The sequence below is a fragment of the Salvelinus fontinalis genome, chromosome 8, assembly GCF_029448725.1.
Source record: "Salvelinus fontinalis isolate EN_2023a chromosome 8, ASM2944872v1, whole genome shotgun sequence".
In the NCBI taxonomy this organism is placed as follows: Eukaryota; Metazoa; Chordata; class Actinopteri; order Salmoniformes; family Salmonidae; genus Salvelinus; species Salvelinus fontinalis.
Genome location: NC_074672.1, coordinates 45,444,696 through 45,456,858, shown reverse-complemented (window position 1 = coordinate 45,456,858; position 12,163 = coordinate 45,444,696). Strand labels below are relative to the sequence as shown.

Here is a 12,163-nt window from a genome sequence, read left to right as displayed (position 1 = left end):
TTCTCTCTCCCTATCTCAGCGAGACTGGTCAGCTGGGTGTTATGTACTAGGTATGTACTTCTGTACATACTGTAAGTTGGTATAATATGTAACTACTGGACATGATGCATACACACTGTAAAATTCCCATCAATGTATTATTTTGTGTGTGTGTGTGTTTGAAAATAACATGGGGCTGATTGCCTCTGGACTTGAAACACTGTGCTTTCAAACTAGGCCTATTCATAACGCTAAAAACAAATTCAACTGCAACTATATTTAGGAGCTTAACTAAATATCCCGTGCGGCAAAGGCCATATGTATTTCACTAGTGTGCCACCTAGTGGGTTAAACATTGAACAACAGGACAATTTGTATGACAGGGACATACAAATCCCGTTTATAATCTTGCGACGTTTGACAATGATTTCCTATTTCTCCGCCATCCTTGTGTGGCTCTTTGCAGTAGAAGGGCACGAAGAGAAGGTGGTCAGGAAATCTAAGACTTGCCACTTATTCGTTTAACCATGCTGTCTAGGATCGTTTTCGTTTCAGGTATGCAATGTCAGCGTTTCATCCATACTATTGAGTTGAAATAGCGGTAGTAATGCCACGAAGTGTGGCTGACTTGAATGTAAAGCTGAAGGGTAAAGTCTGGAGGAGAAGGCCGCAATCACAATTGAATGAGCAACATGCTAACGTAGCAAGAACAGGGTAAATATAGCTAGCAAACCGTAAATGTTACGTGCAAATTATTCTTTATTGTCCAATCTGGGTAGTTATTGCACTCATGTTTTGGAATAACTAACGTTATTTAGTTACTGTAAATGTCAAGGTAGTAGTCATTGTTTTTACGTTAGCAGACTAGTCTCTGATCTCTGCCCTTGCTTGTTTGGAAAGGTGGCAAGCCTTCCACAGTTAACTGTTAGCATAGCTAACTTTACTGTAGCTGACAGTTGGCAACTCATCGTGCAAGTTCATCATGCGTGATATTGGTGTCTTGAAGTAGGTATTTGTTGTTAGCAAAACATTTAGGTAACTAACGTTAGTTGGTTATCTATTTAGCTAGCTAGCTAGCTAGGGACAATGTCGAAACCTGGACGGCAGCTAACTTGTTACCAAACGTTAGCTAGTATACTAACACTTGTAGATGGCTATTGCACTTGACAGCTGACTTAACGTTGTCTAGCGAAACCTTGTAAGTAAGTGGGTACAGTTCCCTAGCACAGACTCTGTTTGACTGCATAAGTAAAAGTCCGTATTATTCTCTACCATTTATGTGATTATTATTTATTTTTTTGCAACAGAGCAGACTCTTTCAAACAATCACATGTTTAATTGACACTTAAATTCATGACATTCAAAATATGTTTCTTGTCTTTTTAATTATATTGACTGTTCTTTTCTCTTCTCCTCCAGCTAATGCTGTAAAAAGCAGTGGTCCCCTCGGCGCTGGGTATGCTCTTATTATAACTGAATCTAGATTACGTTTTTAACATTACACAATTAAATGTCAGTACACTCCATTTCAAACCGAGTCAGTTGTACAACTGAATGCCTTCAACTGAAATGTTTTCCGTATGTAGGGCTGGCTTAATCGACATCCACGTTTTCGGCGCCCGGGGAATAGTGGGTTAACTGCCTTGCTCAGGTGGCAGTAGGACAGATTTTTTTTTACCTTGTCAGCTCGGGGATTCGATCCAGCAATCTTTTGGTGACTGGCCCAACGCTCTAACCACTAGGCTTCCTGCTGCCCCATTGGCCAAGCGTCGTTAGGGTTTGGACGGGGTAGGCCATCATTGTAGTTAAGTAAAGGTTAAATAAAATTTTGATTTTAAAGTCTAGCCAACTTGGATCTATTTGTTTGCTAACAAGGTAGAACAGTCTAACTGTTATGAATACACCCTCCTGTCTGTCTCCAACTGTTTGAACAACACGGCCTGTTCATTTTGTTTAGATGTTGAAACCAAGTGGCCTACCTGGATAAGATGCTTATTTCTCAGAATGAGAACAAGTTGCAAATTCCTTGTATAAATATATATTTTTATGCTCAATGCGCATTTTATTAAACAGACTAGACAGCTAGCAAGTAACAGTATGTGGCTAAAATGCTGAACATTAATTTTCCACAATCATGTTGAATGATGCTCTCGTTTTAGTCGGGTCTACTTAATTCTACATTTTGGGAGTTGAGACATGAAAAGGTATCTTTGTAAAAAGGTTACGTTCTCCTCTATTACAGTAAAACAATGTCATTGTGTTTGTGTCCATATGACCGGTTCTGTTTGACCAAACCTCAAAGACAAGTTGAAACCGCTTGTCAGAGAGGAAGAAGTGATCTCTCATCTTTGTTGGCGTGAGGGGCTTGGTGTGAGGGGCTTGGTGTGGGAAAGTGCACAGAAGGAGACCACTAAAAACCCTGAGCTGGCAAGGCAGTTAACCCCCAACATTAACAGGTCCCTGGTCACTGATGACGTGGATGTCGATTTAAGGCTGTGCCTGATTGAGGGGTTGGGTTAAATGCGGAAGATGCATTTCGGTTCAATGCATTGTTGTGCAACTGACCAGGTATTCTCCTTTCCCTAAATGCCAATTCACAACACTAGATATGTCATTTTAATGGTCCAGTAGTTTTGATATGATTTGGCAAACTAGATAAATGAAATGAGGGTGACAAACTGATAATGGTGACCTTGAACTCTACATTGAAGATCTACATGCCCGTCCTTTCCGTAGTTCCTACAATAAAGTCTGCCTGTCCCCTGTCCTCCCAGGCTGGTCCAGCTGTCCCACCTCCACACGTCCCCCAACAGCCAAGCTCCAGTCCCCGCTCTGCCAGAGAAGGGAGGCAAGACACGCCATGGCATCATCCCTGAGGAGCTCTTCCAGCTCCTGTACGCCAAGACTGGAGTCACAGGTCAGCAGAACTTCCACAAACCTGGAACGGTGTTCAGATAGAAATATGATATGTAGAACAAACATGCCTCACTGAAATGTTGAATAACTAATAATTTAATCTGTATTCATGACATTTCTATCTACATAATCAACAACATTTGCCTAATGAATGTGGCCATGAACTTTCACTCTCCACCTCCCCCTCCTATCCGCTCTCCTCCCTATCCGCTCTCCTCCCTATCCGCTCTCCTCCCTATCCGCTCTCCTCCCTATCCGCTCTCCTCCCTATCCGCTCTCCTCCCTATCCGCTCTCCTCCCTATCCGCTCTCCTCCCTATCCGCTCTCCTCCCTATCCGCTCTCCTCCCTATCCGCTCTCCTCCCTATCCGCTCACCTCCCACTCCCATCCATTTTTTTTATTTTTTATTTCACCTTTATTTAACCAGGTAGGCCAGTTGAGAACACGTTCTCATTTACAACTGTGACCTGGCCAAGATAAAACAAAGCAGTGCGACACAAAACAACAACACAGAGTTACACATGGAATAAACAAACATACAGTCAATAATACAGTAGAAAAGGTCTATATACCGTGTGTGCAAATGAGGTAAGGCAATAAATAGGCCATGGTGGAGAAGTAATTACAATTTAGCAATTAAACACTGGAGTGATAGATGTGCAGAAGATGAGTGTGCAAGTAGAGATACTGGGGTGCAAAGGAGCAAAAGAAAATAAATAACAGTAATGGGGATGAGGTAGTTGAATGGGCTATTTACAGATGGGCTATGTACAGGTGCAGTGATCTGTGAGCTGCTCTGACAGCTGGTGCTTAAAGTTAGAGAGGGAGATATGAGTCTGTGATTTCTGCAATTCATTCCAGTCATTGGCAGCAGAGAACTGGAAGGAAAGGCAGCCAGAGGAGAAATTGGCTTTGGGGGTGACCAGTAAAATATACCTGCTGGAGCGCGTGCTACGGGTGGGTGCTGCTATGGTGACCAGTGAGCTGAGATAAGGTGGGGCTTTACCTAGCAAAGACTTATAGATGACCTGGAGCCAGTGGGTTTGGCGACGAGTATGAAGCGAGGGCCAGCCAACGAGAGCGTACAGGACGCAGTGGTGGGTGGTATAAGGGGCTTTGGTGACAAAACGAAAGGCACTGTGATAGACTGCATCCAATTCTGCATCCAATTTGCTGAGTAGAGTTTGAGGCTATTTTGTAAAGTCAAGGATCGGTAGGATAGTCAGTTTTACGAGGGTATGTTGGCAGCATGAGTGAAGGATGCTTTGTTGTAAAATAGAAAGCCGATTCTAGATTTAATTTTGGATTGGAGATGCTTAATGTGAGTCTGTAAGGAGAGTTTACAGTCGAGCCAGACACCTAGATATTTGTAGTTGTCCACATATTCTAAGTCAGAACCGTCCAGAGTAGTGATGCTGGACGGGCGGGCAGGTGCAGGCAGCGATCGGTTGAAGAGCATGCATTTAGTTTTACTAGCATTTAAGAGCAGTTGGAGGCCACGGAAGGAGAGTTGTTTGGCATTGAAGCTCGTTCTGAGGTTAATTAACACAGTGTCCAAAGAAGGGCCAGATGTATACAGAATGGTGTCTTCTGCGTAGAGGTGGATAAGAGAATCACCAGCATCAAGAGCGACATCATTGATGTATACAGAGAAAAGAGTCGGCCTGAGAATTGAACACTGTGGCACCCCCATAGAGACTGCCAGAGGTCCGGACAACAGGCCATCCGATTTGACACACTGAACTCTGAGAAGTAGTTGGTAAACCAGGCGAGGCAGTCATTTCAGAAACCAAGACTGTTGAGTCTGCCGTAAAGAATGTGGTGATTGACAGAGTCGAAAGCCTTGGCCAGGTCGATGAATACGACTGCACAGTATTGTCTCTTATCGGTCGATGGCGGTTATGATATGGTTTAGGACCTTGAGCGTGGCTGAGGTGCACCAATGACCAGCTCTTTAACCAGATCCTGTTCTGCTTCTCTCACTTTTCTCCTCTGTAAATTACACTAAATAAACGTTGGCTTCTCCTCTCCTGTTGTCTTCAGGCCCCTACATGCTGGGTGCTGGGCTGCTCACGTACATTCTCTCCAAGGAGATCTACATCATCAACCACGAGACCTTCGCTGCTGCCTGCATGGGTACGGTCATCATCTACGGTGTCAGGAAGTTCGGCCCCGACGTTGCAGCTTTCGCTGACAAACTGAACGAGGTGCGGAATTTGTCCATTGTTTCGTTTGGCCTATTTGATCATTAATTGCAGGTCTTCTTGTCATAAATTGTTTGGACTTTTGTAGTAGTTCTGGAGCAGTGTTTCTCATCTCCTCCAGTACCCCGCCCCCCCCGAGAAGCCCCAACTCCTCCAGTACCCCCCCCCCCCCAGCAGCCCCAACTCCTCCAGTACCCCCCCCAGCAGCCCCAACTCCTCCAGTACCCCCCCCCCAGCAGCCCCAACTCCTCCAGTACCCCCCTCCCAGCAGCCCCAACTCCTCCAGTACCCCCCCAGCAGCCCCAAATCCTCCAGTACCCCCCCCCCAGCAGCCCCAACTCCTCCAGTACCCCCCCCCCAGCAGCCCCAACTCCTCTAGTACTCCCCCAGCAGTGTTTCTCATCTCCTCCAGTACCCCCCCCAGCAGCCCCAACTCCTCCAGTACCCCCCCCCCCCCCCCGCAGCCCCAACTCCTCCAGTACCCCCCCCCCCCCCCCGCAGCCCCAACTCCTCCAGTACCCCCCCCCCCCCCAGCAGCCCCAACTCCTCCAGTACCCCCCCCCCCCCAGCAGCCCCAACTCCTCCAGTACCCCCCCCCAGCAGCCCCAACTCCTCCAGTACCCCCCCCCCCCCCAGCAGCCCCAACTCCTCCAGTACCCCCCCCCCAGCAGCCCCAACTCCTCCAGTACCCCCCCCCCCCAGCAGCCCCAACTCCTCCAGTACCCCCCCCCCCCCCCCAGCAGCCCCAACTCCTCCAGTACCCCCCCCCCCAGCAGCCCCAACTCCTCCAGTACCCCCCCCCAGCAGCCCCAACTCCTCCAGTACCCCCCCAGCAGCCCCAACTCCTCCAGTACCCCCCCCCCCAGCAGCCCCAACTCCTCCAGTACCCCCCCCCCCCAGCAGCCCCAACTCCTCCAGTACCCCCCCCCCCCCCAGCAGCCCCAACTCCTCCAGTACCCCCCCCCCCCCCCCAGCAGCCCCAACTCCTCCAGTACCCCCCCCCCCCCCCCCAGCAGCCCCAACTCCTCCAGTACCCCCCCCCCCCCCCAGCAGCCCCAACTCCTCCAGTACCCCCCCCCCCCCCAGCAGCCCCAACTCCTCCAGTACCCCCCCCCCCCCCCAGCAGCCCCAACTCCTCCAGTACCCCCCCCCCCCCCCCCAGCAGCCCCAACTCCTCCAGTACCCCCCCCCCCCCCCCAGCAGCCCCAACTCCTCTAGTACCCCCCCAGCAGTGTTTCTGCTCTGGAGTACTGAGAAGATACACCATGTTAACACACAGCCTTGTTTCTACTGAATTTTCTATTGAGGCTTTTAGCCCCCCCCCCCCCCCCCTTATTTAAAGTCACCAGTCCTGAGACATTTCATATGTTATGCAAACTGTCCATCATATGCGATGTCCCTCTGAGGTTCGTAGTCTCATATCTGACCTATGACCCTCTGTTACCTGTGTTCTGGTATTGACCCTCTGACGTTGGCTGTGTGTTCTGTTCTGGTTTTGCAGGAGAAAGTGCAGAAGGCTCAGGAAGTGAAGGACCTGGCCATGACTAGCTTGGCTCAGGCCGTCCAGGATGAGAAGAAGGAGCAGTGGAGGGCAGAGGGACGACAGATGCTCTTCGACGCTAAGCGGGTGAGTGTGACATGAGGTTGAGAACGTGGGTCTCGTCTCTATGGTAAAGATGAGCTAAAACACCTAGGCTCAAAACCACACACTCTGACGAGGTCAAATCGATCCCTTTTGAATGACCTGTTTAACATGATCTTCAGTTCATCTGGGTCTGTGTAACCACTCCTAGGGCTGGGTTTTTCCGGACACAGACTTCATTAAAGCGTAAACTTGGATTAAAAAGCATTGTGAATGGAGAATATCTGTTGAAAGAGTGTTTTTTTTAATCCAAGGACTAAACCGTGTCTGGTCTGGGAAACCAGACCCTAATGTCTTGGTCTGATTTTAGCATGAGATGGTGTGCTAATGTCTTTTCTTCTCCGTTCCTCCCCCACCCCCCCCCCACCTCAGAACAACGTGGCCATGCTACTGGAGACCAACCGCAGGGAGAGGGTCCACATGGTGACCAACGAGGTGAAGAAGAGGCTGGACTACCAGATCGCCCTGCAGACCCTTCACCGCCGCATGGAGCAGGAACACATGGTTAACTGGGTGGAGAAGAACGTTGTCACCAGCATCACCCCCCAGCAGGTGAGTTAGGGATGGGAGACAGATGGGAACATTATGTATTTGACTGGAGTGTATATAAATCATATAACATTTTATTTGTCACATATACACGGTTAGCAGACGTTAATGCGAGTGTAGCGAAATGCTTGTGCTTCTAGTTCTGACAATGCAGTAAAAACCAACGAGTAATCTAACCTAACAATTCCACAACTACTACCTTATACACACAAGTGTAAAGGGATAAAGAATATGTACATAAAGATATATGAATGAGTGATGGTACAGAACGGCATAGGCAAGATGCAGTAGATGGTATAGAGTACAGTATATACCTATAAGATGAGTAATGTAGGGTATGAAAACATTAAATAAAGTTGCTAGTGATAAATTGATTACATCAATTTTTCCATTATTAAAGTGGCTAGAGATTTGAGTCAGTATGTTGGCAGCAGCCACTCAATGTTATTGACACAGAATGGACAGCCTCTCTGTGCTAGTGGTGGCTGTTTAACAGTCTGATGGCCTTGAGATAGAAGCTGTTTTTCAGTCTCTCGATCGCTGCTTTGATGCACCTGTACTGACCTCGCCTTCTGGATGATAGCGGGGTGAACAGGCAGTGGCTCGGGTGGTTGTTGTCCTTGATGATCTTTATGGCCTTCCTGTGACATCGGGTGGTGTAGGTGTCCTGGAGGGCAGGTAGTTTGCCCCCGGTGATGCGTTGGGCAGACCTCACTACCCTCTGGAGAGCCTTACGGTTGTGTGCGGAGCAGTTGCCGTACCAGGCGGTGATACAGCCCGACAGGATGCTCTCGATTGTGCATCTGTAAAAGTTTGAGTGTTTTTGGTGACAAGCCGAATTTCTTCAGCCTCCTGAAGGCTGCTGCGCCTTCTTCACAACGCTGTCTGTGTGGGTGGATCAATTCAGTTTGTCTGTGATGTGTACACCGAGGAACTTAAAACTTTCCACCTTCTCCACTGCTGACCCTTCGATGTGGATAGGGGTGTGCTCCCTCTGCTGTTTCCTGAAGTCCACAATCCTCTCCTTTGTTTTGTTGACATTGATTGTGAGGTTATTTTCCTGACACCACACTCCGAGGGCCCTCACCTCCTCCCTGTAGGCCGTCTCGTCGTTGTTGGTAATCAAGCCTACCACTGTAGTGTCGTCTGCAAACTTGATGATTGAGTTGGAGGCGTGCATGGCCACGCAGTCGTGGGTGAACAGGGAGTACAGGAGAGGGCTGAGAACGCAACTTGTGGGGCCCCAGTGTTGAGGATCAGCGGGGTGGAGATGTTGTTACCTACCCTCACCACCTGGGGGTGGCCCGTCAGGAAGTCCAGGACCTATTTGCACAGGGCGGGGTCGAGACCCTGGGTCTCGAGCTTAATGACGAGTTTTGAGGGTACTATGGTGTTAAATGCTGAGCTGTAATCAATGAACAGCATTCTTACATAGGTATTCCTCTTGTCCAGATGGGATAGGGCAGTATGCAGTGTGATGGCGATTGCATCATCTGTGGACCTATTGGGTCAGTAAGCAAATTGTAGTGGGTCTAGGGCAGGGGTGTCAAACTCATTTCGCATCGTGGGCCACATACGGCCTAGGGAGATGTCAAGTGGGCCGGACCATTAAAATTATACCATACTCTGCTATAAATAACCAAAATATCATGTCTTTCCTTTGTTTTGGTGTAAAGAAGCACAAGAACATTAGGAAAATATTGAAATTTAATGAACTATCCTTTTACAAAACATTTCATGAAACACCTCATAGGGCTGTTAATTTGGGGTACCCTGGTAGTAGATACTGATAAAATCTGTCCAGACCTACAGAGGCAAATTTGCCCTTCAAATCTGCATCACACTGCAAATCAATTATCTCTAGCTGAATTTCGACCGGCAGATCAGAAGCTTTAACTGTGAAAGGTGAGCGAAAAACTGAAAATTCTGTCTCAAGTTCACCAAATACCTGAAAATGTTTCTCAAACTCCCGCAGTAGTCCTGTAGTCCCGTCATATTTTTCGCTGTGATGAGTCTCGTAGTGGCGTCGAATATTATATTCCTTCAATACCGAAACTTGTTGCAAACACACCAAGCACGAAGGTTTTCCGTGCACCTCTGTAAATAAATAGGACGTGGTCCATTTTTCTTTGAAAATTCTACACTCCTTATCTACTTTTCTCCGTTTGGATAACGACATTTTGGCTAATGAGGGTGTAGCGGAGAGGTAGAGACCAAGGTATTAACAACGTCGTAACAAGCAGCAGATGGCGCATTGATACCGTCTGCTGTTTTCAGTCTGTCTCAGTGATGCGGCTTGTCTTCTACTCTGATGGAAAGAGTGCGCCCCTTAGCGGATAATCCATGAATTGCAGCGAATTAAAAATATTAATTCCATGTCTTTTATGCGTTTTTTCCACTTTCAAATTATCCTGCGGGCCTGATCGAACCTCCTTGGGGGCCGGTTCCGGCCCGCGGGCCGTATGTTTGACACCCCTGGTCTAGGGTGTCAGGTAGGGTGGAGGTGATATGATCCTTGACTAGTCTCTCAAAGCACTTCATGATGACTGAAGTGAGTGCTACGGGGCGATAGTCATTTAGCTCAGTTACCTTAGCTTTCTTGGTAACAGGAACAATGGTGGCCCTCTTGAAAAGAATATAGTCAGTATAGAGATGGGGACATGATGTACTTGACTGCTGTATTTAAGAGGGGTGTGTGCGTATTTAAGGGGTGTGTATGTATTAGTGTATTTAAGGTGTGTGTGTGTATAGGGGGGTAGGTCATGTGTATGTGTGTATAGAGAGGGTAGGTCTATATACAGTACCAGTCAAAAGTTTGGACACCTACTCATTCAAGGGTTTTTCTTTATTTCTACAGTGTAGAATAATAGTGAAAACATCAAAAACTATGAAATAACACATATGGAATCATGTAGTAACCAAATAATGTGTTACTTTTGTGTTTCAGGAGAAGACGAGTATTGCAAAGTGCATCACAGACCTGAAGGTGTTGGCTAAAGTCCAGCAGGCTAAGGCCACTGCTTAAATCCCAGCTCTACTGTCTAGACCTTCTCTCCTAAACCCCAACTGTTTGATGCTCACTTCATTACAAATAAACAATTTCCATTATATATTTAACCATATATGGTCTGTCCATATGTGTGTGTGTATACTGTACATGTCAACTGATCATAAAATAAAAGTTTCATTTTATTCAGTTCTAGTTTGGTGTTCTTAACCACGGATAGAGAATGTTTTCAATATGTACTACGTCATTATTGTGAAATCAATATATTTGATCAGATTTTTTTTGGCCTCACTGAATACACCCTACTCAATTTGACTTTGACTGTGATGTTTAAAACAGGAAGTTAAGGTTGGATATGTGTGTTTTTTACCTGCCGACGGGTTTGGGGAGGCTTTGTCTTAAACATGTATGCCAACAGTGAAATATGAGCAGGTTGATCATGAATCAGTGAACAGGACACAGGCTGTTTTCACAGGTAATATTAGACTTCATGTTTTAAGGCATAAGATACTGTAATGTCTGAAGGATTGACCATAAAATAACAGTATGAGCGTTGTAATGTTTGTTGGCAGTATTAAGTGAAACGTTATGCATTTGTATTTATTATGGATCACCATTTAGTTCCTGCCGAGGCAGCAGCTACTCCTCCTGTGGTTAATAATGGATCCCCATTTAGTTCCTGCCAAGGCAGCAGCTACTCTTCCTGGGGTTTATTATGGATCCCCATTTAGTTCCTGCCGAGGCAGCAGCTACTCTTCCTGGGGTTTATTATGGATCCCCATTTAGTTCCTGCCAAGGCAGCAGCTACTCTTCCTGGAGTTTATTATGGATCCCCATTTAGTTCCTGCCAAGGCAGCAGCTACTTTTCCTGGGGTTTATTATGGATCTCCATTTAGTTCCTACCAAGGCAGCAGCTACTCTTCCTGGGGTTTATTATGGATCCCCTTTAGTTCCTGCCAAGGCAGCAGCTACTCTTCCTGGGGTTTATTATGGATCCCCATTTAGTTCCTACCAAGGCAGCAGCTACTCTTCCTGGGGTGTATTATGGATCCCCATTTAGTTCCTACCAAGGCAGCAGCTACTCTTCCTGGGGTTTATTATGGATCCCCATTTAGTTCCTGCCAAGGCAGCAGCTACTCTTCCTGGGGTTTATTATGGGTCCCCATTTAGTTCCTGCCAAGGCAGCAGCTACTCTTCCTGGGGTTTATTATGGGTGCCCATTTAGTTCCTACCAAGGCAGCAGCTACTCTTCCTGGGGTTTATTATGGATCCCCATTTAGTTCCTACCAAGGCAGCAGCTACTCTTCCTGGTGTGTATTATGGATCCCCATTTAGTTCCTACCAAGGCAGCAGCTACTCTTCCTGGGGTTTATTATGGATCCCCATTTAGTTCCTACCAAGGCAGCAGCTACTCTTCCTGGGGTTTATTATGGGTCCCCATTTAGTTCCTGCCAAGGCAGCAGCTACTCTTCCTGGGGTTTATTATGGATCCCCGTTAGTTCCTGCCAAGGCAGCAGCTACTCTTCCTGGGGTTTATTATGGGTGCCCATTTAGTTCCTACCAAGGCAGCAGCTACTCTTCCTGGGGTTTATTATGGATCCCCATTAGTTCCTGCCGAGGCAGCAGCTACTCCTCCTGTGGTTAATAATGGATCCCCATTTAGTTCCTGCCGAGGCAGCAGCTACTCCTCCTGTGGTTAATAATGGATCCCCATTTAGTTCCTGCCAAGGCAGCAGCTACTCTTCCTGGGGTTTATTATGGATCCCCATTTAGTTCCTGCCGAGGCAGCAGCTACTCTTCCTGGGGTTTATTATGGATCCCCATTTAGTTCCTGCCAAGGCAGCAGCTACTCTTCCTGGGGTTTAT

The 12,163-nt window shown here is 47.2% G+C and overlaps 1 protein-coding gene across 1 annotated transcript; it reads left to right on the top strand.

Annotated features, from left to right (window-relative positions):
* The first annotated feature begins 407 nt into the window (after positions 1-407).
* LOC129861329 (ATP synthase F(0) complex subunit B1, mitochondrial-like) lies at positions 408-10,482 on the top strand. The gene is made up of 7 exons (XM_055932659.1): positions 408-534; positions 1,399-1,435; positions 2,754-2,896; positions 4,939-5,102; positions 6,601-6,726; positions 7,114-7,293; positions 10,238-10,482. The coding sequence occupies exons 1-7, from the start codon at positions 507-509 to the stop codon at positions 10,313-10,315; spliced, it is 756 nt and encodes a 251-aa protein (XP_055788634.1). The 5' UTR covers positions 408-506; the 3' UTR covers positions 10,316-10,482.
* Positions 10,483-12,163: the final 1,681 nt, after the last annotated feature.